The following is an 18,253-nucleotide window of genomic DNA, read 5'->3' on the forward strand; positions in this document are numbered from 1 at the left end:
TGCCAAATAACACCCTTATGAAGGGCTTTGTATGTGTTGTGTTTTGACTTGGCTTTCATATATGGTGTTTCTTCTGCATGTAGAGCTCCAGTTTTCCTAGTACCATTTGTTGAGAGACTTTCCTTTCCCTAATGTACATACTTCTTGACAAAGAAAAATTCACTAAAGATGTATGGATTTATTTCTGGGTTCTCTGTTCTGTTCCCTTGGTCTGTGTGTCTGTTTTTATGCATGTACTATGTGGTAGTTACTGCAGCTCTGTAGTATAATTCAAAGTTAGGTAATGTGAGTCCTCTAGTTCTGTTCTTTTTGCTCAGGATAGCTTTGGCTATTCTGGGTCTTTTGTGGTTCCATATAAACTTTAGGATTATTTTTTCTATTTTCTGTGAAGAATGTCATTGGTATTTTGATGGAGATTGCATTGATCTGTAAATTGCTTTGAGTAGTGTGAACATTTTAAGAATATTGCTTCTTCCATTCCATGAGCATGGAATATCTTTCTATTGTTTTGTATTCTCTTCAGTTTCTTTCATCAGTGTTTTATAGTTTTCATTATAGTGATCTTTCACTTCTTTGGCTAAGTTTATTCCAAGATGTCTGTTTTATTTGTAGTTATTGTAAATGGAATTACTATTTTGGTTTCTTTTTCATATTGTTTACTGTTGACATATAGAAATGCTGTGAGTTTTGTAAATTGATTTTGTATCCTGCAACTTTGTTGAATTTATTTATGAATTCTAATAGTTTTTTTTTTTATGGTTTCTCTATATAGTATCATGTCATCTGAAAACAAGGATAGTTTGACTTTTTCCTTTCCAATTTGTATGCCCTTTATTTCTTTCTTTTGTCTGATTGCTCCAGGTAGAACGTCCAGTACTATGTTGAATAACATAGAGCAGGCATTCTTATTCCAGGCCCTTTTTATATTATTGATTTAGTACCCCTAACCATGAAAGTAGGTGATAGGATTTTCGTGGTCACTAAGTTTCAAGAGGGTCTTGTAGAACAGATTCCCCTGAGCCTGTCTGAACACTACTAGAATATTTAGCTTGGCACCTTTTTTCGATCATAATTTTCTTCTCCAGCTATCCCTGCGTTCTGTTTTCCATGGTTATATATCCCACGTGAACCTTCCTGTTTCACATTCTCCCCAGCATACCATAAGTAAAGTTCTAAATTCCGTGTCCCGTAGGAGGAGAATAATGGATAACTTTATCCTTTATGTGGTGGGGTTAATTTTAAAGGAAAAATATATTACTTAGATTTTTCCAGTTTTTGGGAAGTTTTCTGTGATAATGCTCATCCCACTTTTCTTTTGGAAAAGAAGAAGTTTGGAAAAAGTCAGAAATAGGATGGTATTAGAGCCCAAGTGAGTTTATTGAAAGGGATTAGAAACTAGGATGAGGAGTGGTTAAAGGAATACTTTAAGTAAAAAAGGTATAAGTAGGTCTACTTTCTTATTTCAACTGTATAAAAATCTACTTTTATTAAACTAGCAATACAAGTACTTTAATAGTATCTTACTTAAGCTAATTGGCCTTGCTAGCAGAATTTGATATGTATATTATCAAGTTCTTGATAGCTTTATATTTGATGTCAATGACAAGTTAGATAAGTTACCGTACTTTAGTGTCCTCTGGGAATTAATTAGAAGTAAAGTGAACTGGGTACTTCTGAACAGTAGGTAAAGGGATCTAGAGGCAGAAAGATCAGCTAGAAAATACTGTCACACAACATGAAGGACTATGTTCAGGTACCTGCAGCTGAACTTGAAAAGCCTTACGAATTTACTTCAACAAGGGAGTCAACCACATTTCTGTACTTGAGTAGGTGCAATGATTTTATTTTATTTCAGTTGTGATATTCATGTATACATTTAAAATAGTCTGTAATGATAACGTAATTCCTTTTGTGATTATGATCTCTAGTCATTTCAGCCTTATATTGTCTTTGAGGTAATTTAATAAAAACCTGAGTAAATAGGAAATTGTATGTCTTCTTTATAGCTTTCCATTTATAGTAAATGGTCAAGAAGGTGTATTTGTTCTGTTTTGGGCCTTCCTGAGAAACTCTGTTATCCTTTATTTCCCTAATGGCATTGTAGTCCTCATCTTGGACGTGTACATTTCTGTGATCATGTTTGTTGGTCATGATTTGTAGAAGGCTAGAATGTGTAAGGTGATTGGAAATTGGTGTACTTGAATTTCGTGTGACAGTTCTCTCTGAAGTCAACAGAACTGGATTGTAATTGCAGTTCTATAGTTGCTTACTACCTGTGTGACATTCAGCAGAAATCGGGCTCTCTACCTTTCTGGAGAGTGGTAATGACCGCCTGGGAGTTGCTGTAGGAGTGAATGGATAATGCTGTGTAGTCCTTACACAGTGCTGTGCATGTCATGTTCAGAAGATGGCAGTGCTCCCTCCTGTGACTGATACTTTCATTGAAACTTTTTGTGAACCATGTGTGAAATTTATTGTGATTTGTAAATGATTAGTTTACAGCAAGTTTTTGCCTTGTTGGGAATATTGTCTTAAGGACCCTCGCTCACATTCTGCTTACCCTAGTAGCTCCTCTTACTGCGTTTCTAGTAACAGCCACCATTCTATTGAATGCTTACTTAATAAGAACTTGATAGACAATTTTATTTGATTTTCACAGTAATTATGGTAAAGGCATTATGATATTTATTTTTACTGATGAGGAAAATAATAAGACAGAGAAACCTATCCACCCAGCTGGATACTAGGAGACCTCAGATTCCCCTCAGAATCCAAAGGTCTTACTCTTTAACCTGGTGCAAGCTGTTGGGTATTTTGCTGCTTACTTTTCTGTCTCTTCCTGTAGTCCTAAGCTTCCTGAAAGGGAAAACTGGATACATGTTTGCATTCTAATTTCACATTTATTTTTCAGGCTGTTTTAAAGTAAAAGCAATGTATAGTGTATACTATCAGACAGTGTGAGTGAAACTTAATAGTTTATTTAGAATCTTATTAACTTTCCCATTCCTGTGGGAAGCTTAAAGCATTATAACTTGTTTTTCAGCCTCACTGCTGAACTTTGCCATGATAACAATTTGAATTTACTATATTTGGCCTTCCATTAATGTTAGCAGAGTAGTCACCTTAATCTTCTTTTCAGGTTATAAACTTCTTTCATCATTGCAATACTGTACCCGGATCAGTGCCTATGTGATAACAACTCGATACATGTTTGATTTTGATTTATTTCAGTGTTAGAATTAATATTTATCTGAAGTATTTTTAGCTATTCTAATTGCTTGGGATTTATCAGTAAGCAAAACAGTGATTTTCACCTCCATCTGAGCTTATGTCCTGGTGAGAAGAGACAGATGAGGACCAATAAATACAACAGGAAAATTATTTAATATGCTTGGTAATAAGTGCTATGCGGGAAAAGAAAGTAGAGCAGGGTAAGAGTGGTTGGAGAGGTTCACGTGAAGAATTAAAACAGGAACAGAGTTAGTGTAGTAGATACATGACCACGTTCAGGCCCGGGGAACAGAGACCAGAAGTCCAAAGGAAGGACCCTAGCTTGTTGGGATTAGCAGGGAGACCACTGTGGCTGTAGTAGAGTGGATTGGGACAGGCAGGTGGGGATGTGTGGTGAGTCTTGGGAGATGAGATCAGAAAGGAGGTAAAAGGATTTCAGGTTATGTTTTTGCTTTATAGGATGAATTTGGTGAGAGGGACATTGTGTATTACACAAAAATTCTTAGAAGTTTCATGTCTTTGCAGAGGGGATAAGAAATTTAACTGTCTTTTCTGAATCACATATTGAACTTGTGTTTTTCTATTTGCAGCAGTTTGAAATTTTTATTTGAATTAGCCTATTTCAGAAACTTGAATTTCTAGGTCAGTTTACAGTATTGATAATCTCTATACTTTTTGTTTGTTTTCTTAAACAGGAGTTTGTTGCTGCTGTTCTGCTTTGCGTCCTCGCTATAAGCGCCTGGTGGACAACATATTCCCGGAAGATCCAAAAGTAATTTGATCTACATCTACTGATCCTTCTCTTTGCTGACCCATTCTGCCCCCTGCTGACCTCCCTAAGGTTTCCCTAATTTCATTTCTCTACTTTTACCTTTACATCTCACCATATACACTAGTATTTTTATACTTCTCTTTTTTTACTTTTAAATGTCCCATGCTTGCTTTTCTAATTTCCAGATCCTTTTACAGAGTAGGCACAAATCTGGAATGATGGACAGTTAAAGTTCTTTTTTTAGTGCTTAATCTAAGTAACACTCATTAACAATTTATAAACCAGTGCCAGATTATTTGTACTAAGTCCTCAGGATGCAGTTGTGAACACAGACATGGTTTTCTGCTGTCATCCAGTATTTAGATGGGTAAATTGATGATGACAGTAGTGTGTGAAAAGAATGCGGTGGAGAGAACTGAAGTACAGGCTGCCATTGGCAAAGCTGGGAGTGCTGTGCGAGGCCTGGATGTAAGTGAAAAGCCAAAGACTAGATGGAGGTTGGCCACATAGTTTTTAGAATTGAGAGGTAAAGGAAAACTGCTCCTGGAAGTTTGTTTTGTTTTACTTAAATACTATGTAATTTTTTTATTAAAAATTATTTTATTTGTGAAGATGACTAGTTTCAAAGCACCTGAGCTAAGTGATTTTGTGACATTGCCTTACGGTTTGTAAGACTTCTTTAGTCTTGAGTTAAGTGGGTATGAACACAACCGGGTGCATGGGCTTTGACTATCAGAATTTGCTTTATTTTGAAATGTAACCAAAATAGAAATCTTTTGGTTGTCTTAATATTAGCTTAATGTTGATATAGCTCACTTTTAATCAAATCCGTTTAAACATTCAGCTACATTGAGGAGGTTAATTAGTTAAATATTATTGGCTACCAGATGTCTGGATAATTTTTTACATCTTAAAAACCCTAAATATGATACCTGTCTTTAGGGACCTTTCTATCCATTGACTAACATAAAGCAAAAACATATAGTAAATATTAAATTATAATGCATAAATCAGGAAGTAAAATACTAAGTGAATCTGGTCTCTAAAGCTGGGAGGTGCTGTGAGTTGGCAGTCTCTGGGAAGCATTCTTAGAGGAAAGGAGATTTGCTGACCTTTGAAAGAGGTACACGGTGTGGAGAGGTAGAAAAAATTAGTCCATTCAGTGCAGCTGAAGGGAAAGAGAAAAGGCTCGGGAAGGCAGGAATGAAGTCTAGAGCAAGTTGATCCCTTAGACTTAAATGAAGGTTTATGTGGCCTAATTGCAGAGTATAATGGGTGGCAATAGTGCTGACCATGAAGTCTGATTTGAGATTTCAGGTGTGTAGACTAAATAGTTCAATCATTATTTTACTGAGGCATCTGAGACATATTGGTTACTAACGGTAGATTATGGGAAAATGTGAATGACAGGCATCTACTTTACCCACTTTAACTTGAAGGTAGTGGGAGATTAACTACTTGATCATGGGAGTGATAACAGATAAATTAGAGAATGGTTACAGAAAGAATCTTTTTCCCCCCCAAGGATTTAGATAAGTTTTATTAAAAGGGCAATCTGTAAAATAAGATTTAAAGAAAGAAAAGATTTACATGAAACTTATATTTACATAGCAGCTGTTACTCAATTTGTCATATTTCTTATTTTTAACTTACTAAAACAAATGCTGTGATGTATCCAAAGTGGCTCAGACAGTAGGTGCTCAAATACAGAGATATGTATGTCATGGTCTCTGCCTTCAAAGAGCAATTTAGTGAGGGAGAAACAAACAAACAAACAAAAACAACATAGTATCTTATAAATACTGGCCATGTGATCTTAGATAAGTCCCTCTGTTTCTCATCCTGCAATGGAAACATTAAATAGCACCTCTCTCATAAGCTTCTGGCAAGGACTCAGTGAGTTAATACATTTCTTTGATCACTGTTGCTTTACTACCGTCTATCACAGTGCCTGGGACATGGTTGGTTGTTACTTGTTTGATATATGAAAAGAATATGATAAAATACAGTGTCCGAAGGTGCTGTGAGCCAAAACAAATATAGTGGGAACATCTCACCCAGTCTTGGGACGGGGGTTTGAAGGGCGTAATGAAGGTTCTTTGGAGGTAGTAAGACCTAAAGGATGAGTAGGATGTATCCTCCTGGGGGAGGGCTCTTGGTCCGAGAGGTGAGCTGAGTGTAAAAGTCATGCACAGGAGTGGCTGCAGAGACTGCATGATTCTATTTATGCAGGCTGCATGCTAATTCATAGTGATAAAAAGCAGAGCAGTGCTTCCCTGAAGAAGGAGGGATGGACAGCAGAGGACAAGAGAAGTCTTTTGCAAATGATGGAATTTTTCTGTACAGGTTGAACCCCCCTAATCTGAAAATCTGAAATGCTCCAAAATTCTAAATATTTGGAGCACTGATGTGGCACTCAAAGGAAATGCTCATTGGAGCATTTCAGATTGTAGATTTTTAGATTAGGGACTTTCAACTGATAAGGTATTTGCAGAAATTCCAAAATTCAGCAAAATCTAAAATCAAAAACACTACTTGTCCCAAGCATTTTGGATAACCTGTGTCTTGTTTGTAGTGGTGGTTTCACAGCTAGATAAAACTCTTTCATTTCAAAGTTCATACTTTTGGATGGATGCAGTTTATTACACATTTATGTAAATTATTCAATAAAATTCATAAGGGATAAAAAAGAGATGAGACATAATTACATTTAAGTGGTGACATGGAAGAACTGATACAAAGAAGCAGGCGTGAGAGGCTAACCGAAGTGGTCGGACCTTGGGACGGTGTGTGGGAGACAGCTGGGGCGGAGGCAAACCCGTTCTTCCTAGAAAACTGGGGTTAACTTTGCCAGGGCAAGGTTTCTCAACTTAAGTTCTATTGACATTTTAGTCCTGATAATTCTTCACTATGGGGGTCTGTCTGTGCCTTGTGGGATGTTCAGCAGCCCACCAAACTGCCCACTAGGTCCCACCCTGGCTGTGACAACCCCAAGAGTCCCAGACATTGTCCTGTGGGGTGAGTTATCCCTGATTGAGATCTCCTGCCCCGAGGGTGCTGAGAGTGCAGGATGTTTTCGTCATTACATTCTAATTTGATAGCTTCACCTTCCCTGACAAGGAAGAGAGGTGGCAAAGTAGCAGGTCTGGGGAAGATAGGTGTATAACATGAGGAGTGACTTCACTAGGGAAACAGAAAAATAGCCAGGGAACATTAAGGGGTCAGTTGAAGTTGAAAACCCATATCTATTAAATTGTTAGTTGTTGATTTACCATCTTAACATAGTTATCCTCTCTCCTTTTCTACTTCTTCTAATGCTCCTAAGCAGCGTTTAGTTACTTGGACTACGTATGCGTATGGCCAAATTTGGAGTGATGGTTGACTTGTAGTTTCACGCGTGCAAGGACAGTCATTAGACCTGTTAGCACATCATCCCTTAGAAGGCAGAGACAAATGACAGTTTATAATCCTGTGACCTGGGCCTGTTGCTTTTTTAACATGGAGTAAGCCTAGATTCATACAGTTCTGAATACTTTCGCATTCTTCAATTATATCAAAACATTATAAGGATGTCAGCAAATTCTGAATCATTTAAAAAAGCCATTTATTTATTGTTGTGTGTTTAAAGGAGTAAAATAACTATAAACATACAACATTTAGCTGGGCATGGTGGCTCACGCCTGTAATCCTAGCACTCTGGGAGGCCGAGGTGGGTGGATTGCCTGAGCTCACAGTTTCAAGACCAGCCTGAGCCAGAGCGAGATCCTCCCCCACATCTCTAAAAACAGCTGGGCATTGTGGTGAGTGCCTGTAGTCCCAGCTACTTGGGAGGCTGAGGAAAGAGAATCGTTTAAGCCCAAGATTTGGAGGTTGCTATGATGCCATGCTACTATACTGAGGGTGACAAAGTGACACTCTGTCTGAAAAAAAAAAAAAAAAAAAATTCCATTTCCTACATATTGCAGATAATTTTGAGGTATTTCTCTATTGAGGAAGGTGTTAGCGTCTAATTCATTATTTGTGAAGCTACATTCAAATGCTTTGCCTAAATGGGGTGGTTTAATAATTTTATCTTACTATTTTTCTTTTTAGGATGGCCTTGTGAAAGCTGACATGGAGAAACTGACATTTTATGCAGTATCTGCTCCAGAGAAACTGGATCGGATTGGTTCTTACCTGGCAGAAAGGTTGAGCAGGGATGTTGTCAGGCATCGTTCTGGGTAAGGAAATTAATTGTTGCTAATGGTGCATCGTTGGGAAATTTTTTCTAGGCTAAATCATCCCGTAAGTTATTTTGCCATTTAGTCAAGCAGAGATAATATGTATTTGGGAGTTAAAACATATAATATTATACAGTGAAATGTGGAATTCCCACATAGATACTTTAGCTTTTGTTAATGAATAAACAGCATCCATTAATTTCTGAGACTTCTCTAACGGAAAATAGTGGAAAACTGACTCCTTTAGTTCTCAGTGCAATACTGTATTTTAAAAATTAGTCTCTAAGTTGAAAACAAGCAGATCTTGTTAACCAAGTGACTTTTTTTACATAGCTGCAGTTTTACCTTTTAGAAAAGCAATAAGAGAGAACCATGTTAGGCTTAGATAATAAGGTTCAGAGAAGTAAGCATGCTCATTTGGACCTGTGCTAGCTATTCCTACGTATAAATAAAGGTCTATGCAATAACTTTGCTATTTGGATCATAAATGACTTTTCATTTTATGATCTTAGTTTCTTAGAGTATGCAATTCCCCAAGTGATATATTGGTTTACTCTACTTCCGCATTGCTACCACTTAGAACATTGTAGTGAGTCATGGCACAGATAGTTTTTTAATTGATTATCGAAGGAATGTTATCTAAAGACTGAATTTTAAGTTTTAGTACAAGATTTAAAGTCTGATGAATTGTAAAGTCAAGTCTGTGAGATATTTCCATGTAACGTGTTGTTGCTGATAGTGTTTTATCTACTCAGAGAGAGTTGTTTTAAGGAGAAAATGGAGTTTTCCAGTGTAGTTTTTATACATTTGTTAACATAAGGATTATTTTGTAATCCACTAAGATCATCAGTCCTCTTACTAAATTTGCCTTTCCTCTGTGCTTTTAAATAAACTTATTTCAGTGAACAGCACTTGGGAGGATTAAAATGAGTAGAAATGCTTTGACATTCTTTTTCTTTTTTATTTTAGATTAATAAGAGGGTCTAAATGTTTAGGTTCAATTCTAAGGTAAAGTTCAAGTTTTAGTTGAGCCCTTCACCCAGGGGGTGTGTCGAACACCTTCACATTGTGCACATTAGGTGAGATTCTGCCAGTTGACCTCCCTCTTTCCCCCTTTTCCCATCTCTTCTCCCCCCACCCACCACTGGATTGTACTTGTGTTTTTTTCTTTCATGTGGGCTTGTAATTGTTTATTTTTGGTTTTATATTAGCATTGAGCATATTGGATCCTTTTTTTTTTCCCATTGAGATACTTTGCTAGAATGAATGTGTTTTAACTCTTTTACATCTTTTGTGTTTACATGGATGGAATTCAAAGACTTTCTTATTCTTTTATACTTAGGTATGTTCTAATTGCTATGGAGGCATTGGACCAACTTCTTATGGCTTGTCATTCTCAAAGCATCAAGCCATTTGTAGAAAGTTTTCTTCATATGGTGGCAAAGCTTCTGGAATCAGGGGAACCAAAGCTTCAAGTTCTTGGAACAAATTCTGTAAGTAAAAACTATTCACTTACTAATTTTAAGTTTAATTAGCATGTCTAGAATTAATCTCTTCATAGAATGCGGTTACCTGGTAAAGGCAAATTCCCTGATTAGGGCCTTTGTACAGCCAATATAGATGAAGTTGATTAGAGCACTTTGTCTCTAGTTTTTCCTGTTGCTCTTTGCGAAATCTGTGATATTATTCCATTCTTTTTTATGATGAATATTCCATTGTATGGGTACACTGTGTTTGTATTTATCCATTTACTCATTTGTGGACAATAGAGTCATATGGCTAATATGAATAATACTGCTGTGAACATTTATGTACAGATTTTTGTGTGGACTTAAATGGTCTTCATTCTCTTGGGTATATACTGAGCAATGTAGTGGTAACTATGTTTAACTGTTTTCCAAAGCGGCAGCCTCATTTTGCACTCCCACCAGCGGCGTGTGAGTGTTCCAGTGTCTCTGCATCCCCGTCAGTACTTGTCACTGTCTGTCTTTGTGATTACACCACCTTGGAGGGTCTGAAGTAGTATCTCGTTATGGTGTAGATTTTCATTTCCCTAATGATTAATGATATTACAGCTTCTTTGCATGTGCTCGTTGGCTTTGTGTATATTTTCTTTGGAGGAATGTCTGTTCAAGTCCTTTTTTCCTTTTTCCTTTGAGACAGGGTCTTGTGTCAGAGCTCCCACCTCAGTCTCCTACCTTTACTCAATTTTTCGTTGGACTGTCTTTTTATTGTTCACTTATAAAAGGTCTTTATATATTCTTGATATGAGTTCTTTATCAGATATATGATTTACAAATATTTTCTCCAGTTCTGTTGTTTTATCTTTTTACTTTTGTGAAAGTATGCTTTGAGTCACTTAAGTTTTTAATTTTGATGAAGCACAGTTGGTCTTTTTTTCTTTTGTTGCTCTTTACTGGTTTTCGTTTCATATCTAAGAAACCATTGCCTAATCCAAGGCCACAAAGATTTACTCCTTTGGTTTCTTCTAAGAGGTTTATAGTTTAGGTCTGTGATCTATTTTGAGTTAATTTTTGCGTGTGATGTAAGTTAAGGGTTTAACTTCATCTACATTTGGCATATAGGTATTGAGCCATCCATTGCTATTTGTTCAAAAGAGTTTTCTTTCCCTATGAAATGGTCTTGGCACCTTTTCAAAAACTAATTGTTTATAAATGTAAAGCCTTCATATGTTCGATTCCTTCTGGGACTACTTCTGAACGACTTCAGCTTGCCACATTCATTCTCTCCTATCCTGAACCACAGTTTGTTGAGCATAAGATTGGTGAAAACATTCATGCCTAAAAAAGTAAGTAAAATACGGTGATAACATTTCTTCTCTTTAGTTTCATTATATAACCTTAGGTCTTTCAGCTCCACCTTCAGTCTCTGAGGAAGTTTTAAGGTATCCAACCCTATCTGAATGTTGTATGTTGTTCTCATTCAGTTTTATTAACAGCTAATAGAATCATATATCACATATACTGTTTATGGATAATTATTTTCTGGTATAGAGAGAGAATGTATAGGAGGTGCTGACAGCATGGTTTCCAGAGTTCAACTGCCCTGAATTATGCCTGCACCCATTTCTAGCTGTGTATCTTCAGCAAGTTAGTTAACCCTGCTTTGCCTTGATTTTTCATCTGTGAAATGAGGATAAGAATAAGCCAATATTATAGGATTGGTGTGTGATAATACATATGATAATAAATATGTTACATGTTCATAATACAGATGAACCTCTTGAAGCACTGCATAGCACTGTTACTATTGGTAGTACCGTATGATGTCTGACAATTAAATTTGCGAACTCATCCTAGAGAAAGTGCTCCATGCATCATTGCTGAAGATCAGCTGCACTTGCCTTCGAGGGACTCCCCTTGGAAAGCTGTGCATTGATGCAAGCGCCTAGTCCATCCTTCAAAGCAATTTTGGAACTCTTTTTCTGGAATGATCCTCAGAACTATGGTCATAGCAATGTTATAAACCTTACTAAGTTGTTTGTACAGTGCTGCCAATGTAAGTGCATGATGACAAGTTCACAAACCTACTTATCAGACCTTGTAGGACAGTGGCTTTAATAGTTATTCCAGAAAAAGAGTTCCAGAATTACTTTAAAGGTGGACTGGGCACTGGCATTGGTGCTGGTGCACAGCTTCCCAAGGGGAATGCTTCAAAGGTGACCATATTCAGCAGTGAGGTATATAGCAGTTTTTCTAGTATGAGTTCTTGAACTTAGTTGTCAGACCTCATATTTTTTTAAAAAGTAAGAGTGTATAAATAAAGCCTTTATTCCAAAACCCTTAATATGATTTTGTCCATTTGTTTAAGAGGAAAAATATTGGATACTTCCCAATGGAATTTGGTGCTGCAATGAGCTTAGTTTCAGGCAAAGTGGCTACTTAGGCTTCTCCTGTTTTCTGTACAGTGAGGTGAGGAAAATTTAGAGGAAATGGTTTAATAGCTGGGGGTCATAGATTTTAGTGTTCATTCCCAGAAGTTTCTTGCAGCCAGAAATACCATTAGAATTACTTTAATAGGTCATCTGGGCAAAAGATCAATTCCCCAGTTACCCGTTTGAATGAATTGTATTGGATGAAATGATGAAATGCTCTATTATCTTGACCAGCATTATACACCTAATAATCCCCAGTAGCCTCACTTTAATTTATTAGTGATGCTAAGTGCCCTATATTTATTAATAGCCTTTGTGCATTTTAATTTGTTGACATTTGCCTCTTTTTGCTGATACCAACTCAGTATGACACTAATAGATACTCTTTAGGTTTTCTTTGTTTCAGAAATTATACTAGAATACTTTTGTTTTGGGTCTTTTATGTTATAAACTGTTTCAAATAGAGAAAACTATAGATCAGTGTTTTTCAGCCGTTTTTATCTCATGGCACACTTGACCCCCTGTAGTTAAATTTCCATGGTACACTTAAATTATGTTGATCAAAAAAGACTTAAAAAAGAATATACTTACTATGCTTCGAACTTCTTTTGGAAATAATTTAATTAATTATCTTTAAAAATTTTTACTGCACACCTAAGATCCTCTCATGGCACACCAGTGTACCACAGCATGCAGGTTGAAAATCACTGCTTTAGGTCATAATGTAATACACCTGTAATACACCTGATTCAAAAAGAAAAATGTTAGGTAATATGAATATTAATAAATGATTATGTGTCATAGTTAAAATAATAATACATAATGGTAATCAATGTTAATAATACATGTATATATGCAACATAGATTCAGGTTTTTTTGAAGAAATAATACTGTTACGTGCTAAGTACTTTACATTTTTTTATGTCATATGATTTTCACAAAAACTCCTCAGACAGGAAATATTATTCTCATTTTATACATGAAGAATTACAGCTAAATAACTTGTCCAAAAACACAGTGAAATAATGCCATTGTGATGGTGATTCAATATTAGGTTTGCCTTATTCCAAAGCTTGTGATCTTTGCAGTATAAATACACTATCACTATTGTGAATTAAGACTTAGGGAAAGCATAGATATACTTTTCCTTTTTTCTTCCTCTTCTTTTCTAAAAATTTATTATGAAAAAGTTTCTTTTGTATTTACAGGTAATTGATACCCTGTTATTTCTTGGATGTTTGTTAATGTGACAGTTGTTGGAAGTGTGTTTATTCCATACTTTCAAGAAGGTCATATATATTATTGATTATATTGTTAACTTTGTTTTTTAGTTTGTCAAATTTGCAAATATTGAAGAAGACACACCATCCTATCACAGACGTTATGACTTTTTTGTATCTCGATTCAGTGCCATGTGTCACTCCTGTCATAGTGATCCAGAAATACAAACAGAGTATGTATTATTTTACTTTATGATTTATAGTAGTAATGACAAATGAATACTGTGTCTGCATATTACAAAATGATAAGGAAATATGAGTATGGCTGAAATATAACTTTCCATTGCTGTTAGAAGTTACAGACTAAGAAAAATGACAGTGGCCTCTAAACTCACTCACCAAAATTCAGCCTGTAGTGGAGTGGACCTTACTGTCCCTTCAAGTTTCCCCTGCTGGTCTCAGATCTTACCTTTCTGCCATTTCTTCCTGCTTTCACTTTAATCCATTTCCGTGGGTCTTCTTGCTGTTTCTTGAACACTTCAGGTGCACATCCCTTCAGGTCTTTTGGACACACTGCTCTCTCTGCCTACAGCGGTTCCTCAGGTGCCCACACTGCTTGTGCCTCTCTTTGTTCAGATGTCACCTCCTCTGGCTACCTTTTGTTTATTAAAGGCCCCTGCCTTCCTATCTGCACTTATGCTTTACTTTCTTACTATACGGCTGTCTCTCCCTCCAGAAGGGTGAGGGCTTTGCTTGCAGGACTGCTGTGTCACTAGGATTTTGGAGAAGGACTGCTAGGCACATAGTGGGCTCTCAACGAGTACTTTTTGAATGAATAAATAGATAAATTTGATGAATGAGTGAAGGTATTGTCATTATTTATTGTCAGTATCAGGTTGTCATAACAACTGTCTTGGGTATTTTTATTTATTTATTTATTTTTATCGTTTGGGTACAATTAGGTTACACTGACTGCATTTGTTAGGTAAAGTCCCTCTTACAATTGTGTTCCCCCCCACAAGAGGTATGCCATACACCATGATCCTCCCATCACTCTCCCTGTCTTGGCTATTTTTAAACATTTCTTCTAGAGCTATCCTACTAAAAATCTGAAATCAAATACTGTGCAAATTCAATCTGTAGGTTGATAGCAATATAGAAATAAGAAACTTCAAAATTAAGAATTAAAGTCAAAATGACTTTAGTAAATAGAGAAGTAGTTTGAGTGTTGCTATAATACACCTAAAAAACAAAAAAACCTGAATTTAGGGGGTTACTATGGTAGTTGATAATCAAGATTTTTTTGTTTTATAATTTTTACTTTTCTTTTAAAATAAATAAATATGCAAAAATAGACCTAGCTTTTAGTTATATATTATCCAAGCTACAGTGTTGGTTTACACAAAATGAAAACAAATATAAAATTTATCTTAACTTGGAGAAAGAAAGATGAGAAGTGATTAATAATGGTTTTCAGATATAAGATTTGGTTTCTGTCTAAGAAAGGTGAGAGATGAGTAATAGCTGTTTCCAGATACGAGGTTTTGTTTCTGTCTGTGATGATACTGGTATAATTTTTCCTCAGTATAGTTATTGGCCCTCTAGGATCCTGATATTACTCCTTTATTAAGAAATATTAAGTATTATGATTACCTTATAATAATTAATTTTCTGTTTGTCCCACTTACCACTGTAATCTTTTTTTCTTCTATAAAGGACATTTAGAAAATGTTTTATAAAAACTTTCCTCTCTCTTTGAAGACTGATACTAAGTTTTTAATGGGGCAAAGAGGTAATAAAGGTTAGTTAAATAAAGTGGCAATTTTCCCAAGATTTTAACCTTTTTGCTTTCTTTTAAAATCCAGAAAACATTTTGAATGTAGTATGCTTTCTTTTAATATACATTTTGAGGATTAATAAGCTACTCAGAGACATTTCTCAAATTATGGTTAAGGTTAAATACTTGGAAAGTATTTCTGATATCCATGATGTTTATGAAAGTATACATTTAAGAAATCAAAATTTGGTTAACATAAAATATCTTATTTTTAGATATTTATTGCCCCCTACTGAAAAAATAGTTTTTAAAAACATATTTTCACCTATTTTCATTAATATTTACGAAAAGAAACTTGAAATTTGCCTTATACAAATAAAAAAGCTTATAGTATTTTTTCCTAAATCTGGGTCTTTACATTATTTTACGATTTTTTTCTTTTTTTGAGAGTCTCACACTGTGCCCCTGGGTAGAATGCCATGGTGTCACAGCTCACAGCAACCTCTAACTCTTGGGCTTAAGCGATTCTCTTGACTCAGCCTCCAAAGTAGAAGACATTTCATTGTTAACATAACAGTATTTAGTTGGCATCTGTTCTCCTGGCTAGGCAGACAGACTTGTTTAAATAAAATTTTCTTAGACTAGTGTATTATTTTAAAATATGTAATTGTTAAGATAGCAGTATTTACTTGACGTCCATTCTCTTAGCTAGGCAAACAGACTCCTTAAATATAATTTTTTAAAAGTTTATTTTCTTTTTACGCAGAATCCGAATTGCTGGAATCAGGGGTATTCAAGGCGTGGTTCGCAAAACAGTTAATGATGAACTTCGTGCTACCATTTGGGAACCTCAGCATATGGATAAAATTGTTCCATCTCTCCTGTTTAACATGCAAAAAACAGAAGAAATTGACAGGTATTGAATAAAATGGGAAGGTTGAGGCTGTGTTAATTTTGTATATATGTATGTGTACTTGCTAGGGCAAGAAAGCCTTGTCTTTAATACTGTGTAAATAGTAGTATAAAGTTAAATGAGATTATAAAATATATATATTTCTAGAAAAATTGTTAGTCTGTAGTGAAACATTAATAGACCACAGATTATTATTCATACATTTAAGCCTTTATTTTCTTTTAGAATAAGTTTTTCACATCACTTGCTGTTTACTATTAAACATTCAAATTGCTATTTTAATTAATATTATTTGCAACTTTGGGAAATATAAATTATAGCTCAATTTCTGTTATTCTTTAGAGATGCAGCATGATTTTTACAGGGAATTATAATAACCATTGTATTTTATTTTTCAACAAAAAGATTAGATACTTTATTTCTGATTTGTTCTTCTAAGATATTTGGAGTACAATATTGTTTTCGAACATATGCTGATTTTCTTCTCCCCTCCCCCTCAGTTACGCTGAGAATACGGTTGTTTTACTTTTTTCAAGTGCCAGGAGCGTACTTCTACTCACCCCCATCTCTGTTGCCATACACAGAGATAATGTGCGATTAAGCTTCAGAAGTAGTATTTTCCAATTTGGCTTATTGTCCTGACTTCCTGTATTTCTTTGCAGTTTGAAGAGGAAAATCTAAATTAAATTTAAAAGGGATTCGATTCTGGCTATAAAGTTTACATTTTATTTATAATTTTTGTGGTCACATGTACAATGTAAAAATAAAAGTGATCTAGAAATGAGATGTAGTTTATAATTCTGTGGTAGCACTTACATGTTCATTTAAATTTACAATAATTACAGAAAGGATTCATGCTTAACTACTTAGATGTAACTGCAGCTTCAGAAACCTTTTCTAAAGTGTGAAACTCAAATATTTTAGCACTGTTTATATTTTTTCTATTTTTGGCACTGTAGCTTAGGTGGAAGTTTCCCTATCTAAAATATTTACTATTTTAAAGGATTTTAGCTAGCTAGAAACCCATTTTTCACAGTTATGGCTCTTGTAGTCCAGGGTCAGCATAAGGAAAACAGGAGGTAGATCATTTATTGTCAAATCTTAAGAAATTGTATTTTCTCATGGTGTAATCTCAGTTCCATAGATATGCTATTTTTATTATTATTGAATGTGAATACATTAGCCTAAACTAATATTTCAAGATGTGAGCCAACAAATACTGTGCACGGAAGACATCCACATATGTAAGCATTTGAATTAGCTTTTAAAATATATTTTGTATTTACAGGCTGGGTCATAGTTTTCTATCTTATTTTATTTTTGCCCTCTTGTAGTTAAACTGGGCATACCTAAAGAGGTCTCTTGGCACTGCATTCTTCCTAAGATTTTGCTGTAAATGTGGAGAAATTATATGAAAATGAACAAATAGCAAGCTGGTATCTCATGTAAAAGATGTTCTATTAGCCGGAAACGACTTGCACAACTGAATTTAGTTCTCTCTGTTTGAAAGATTTTATGATTAGTTTTGGTGGTGTTAAATTTATGAAGTTAGAATTAAGCTTTAAAGTTATTTGGGGATTAAAAAGTGTCGTTTTAACATTTCTGAGAAATAGGGCATATTCTTTAGAACTAATATTAAAATTCTGACGTTGGCTTTTCTTTCCTTCCCTGTCTTGTTCAGTCGCATAGGCCTTCCTTCTTCTCCTTCTGCAGCTGACAAAGAAGAAAATCCTGCTGTGCTGGCTGAGAACTGTTTCAGGGAACTTCTGGGTCGAGCTACTTTTGGGAATATGAATAATGCTGTTAGGCCAGTTTTTGCGTAAGTTGTTGGTGTTGTCCTGGTTACTTGTGACTTTGCTATATAAGTTCTGTGCTAATTTACTTACCGAGGACAAACACTTTTTCACTTGTATGAGTGAGTTACTAGTGGAAGCAGGGTAGCATTGTGAAACAAGTACACAGTTGAATCAGACATCAAATGTTTAAGCACTGGGTAAACTTATTTTTTTCCTTTAAATTAAAACAAAGTGTAATAATGTCCTTAATAATGAACACTTATTGTGCAACAGTTAGCTTGAATATCTACGTACAGACTGGAAATGCATATATGCAGTGAAATATTAAACAGATAGCCAAGTATCATGTACATCTTTTTACTACTGTGATCAGTTCGTTCTATTCCCTGGCTTCTGTTTCTTGGCTGTCTTTTTTGCCATGACTGGACT

The 18,253-nt window shown here is 35.3% G+C and overlaps 1 protein-coding gene across 4 annotated transcripts in view; it reads left to right on the forward strand.

Moving 5' to 3' along the window:
• Positions 1-18,253, forward strand: part of EFR3A (EFR3 homolog A) — a 103,244-nt gene that overhangs the window by 27,632 nt on the left and 57,359 nt on the right. For 3 of the 4 annotated variants that reach the window (XM_053559047.1, XM_053559048.1, XM_053559050.1), the window contains exons 2-7: positions 3,927-4,003; positions 8,096-8,223; positions 9,566-9,716; positions 13,450-13,571; positions 15,882-16,031; positions 17,710-17,847. In XM_053559047.1, coding sequence (XP_053415022.1) covers positions 3,927-4,003; positions 8,096-8,223; positions 9,566-9,716; positions 13,450-13,571; positions 15,882-16,031; positions 17,710-17,847 — 766 coding nt within the window. Of the gene's footprint in view, positions 1-3,926; positions 4,073-8,095; positions 8,224-9,565; positions 9,717-13,449; positions 13,572-15,881; positions 16,032-17,709; positions 17,848-18,253 lie in introns of those variants that run through there. The other variant, XM_053559049.1, reaches the window with a different exon arrangement.

This window comes from Nycticebus coucang, chromosome 13 (genome assembly GCF_027406575.1).
Source record: "Nycticebus coucang isolate mNycCou1 chromosome 13, mNycCou1.pri, whole genome shotgun sequence".
Taxonomy (NCBI): domain Eukaryota; kingdom Metazoa; phylum Chordata; class Mammalia; order Primates; family Lorisidae; genus Nycticebus; species Nycticebus coucang.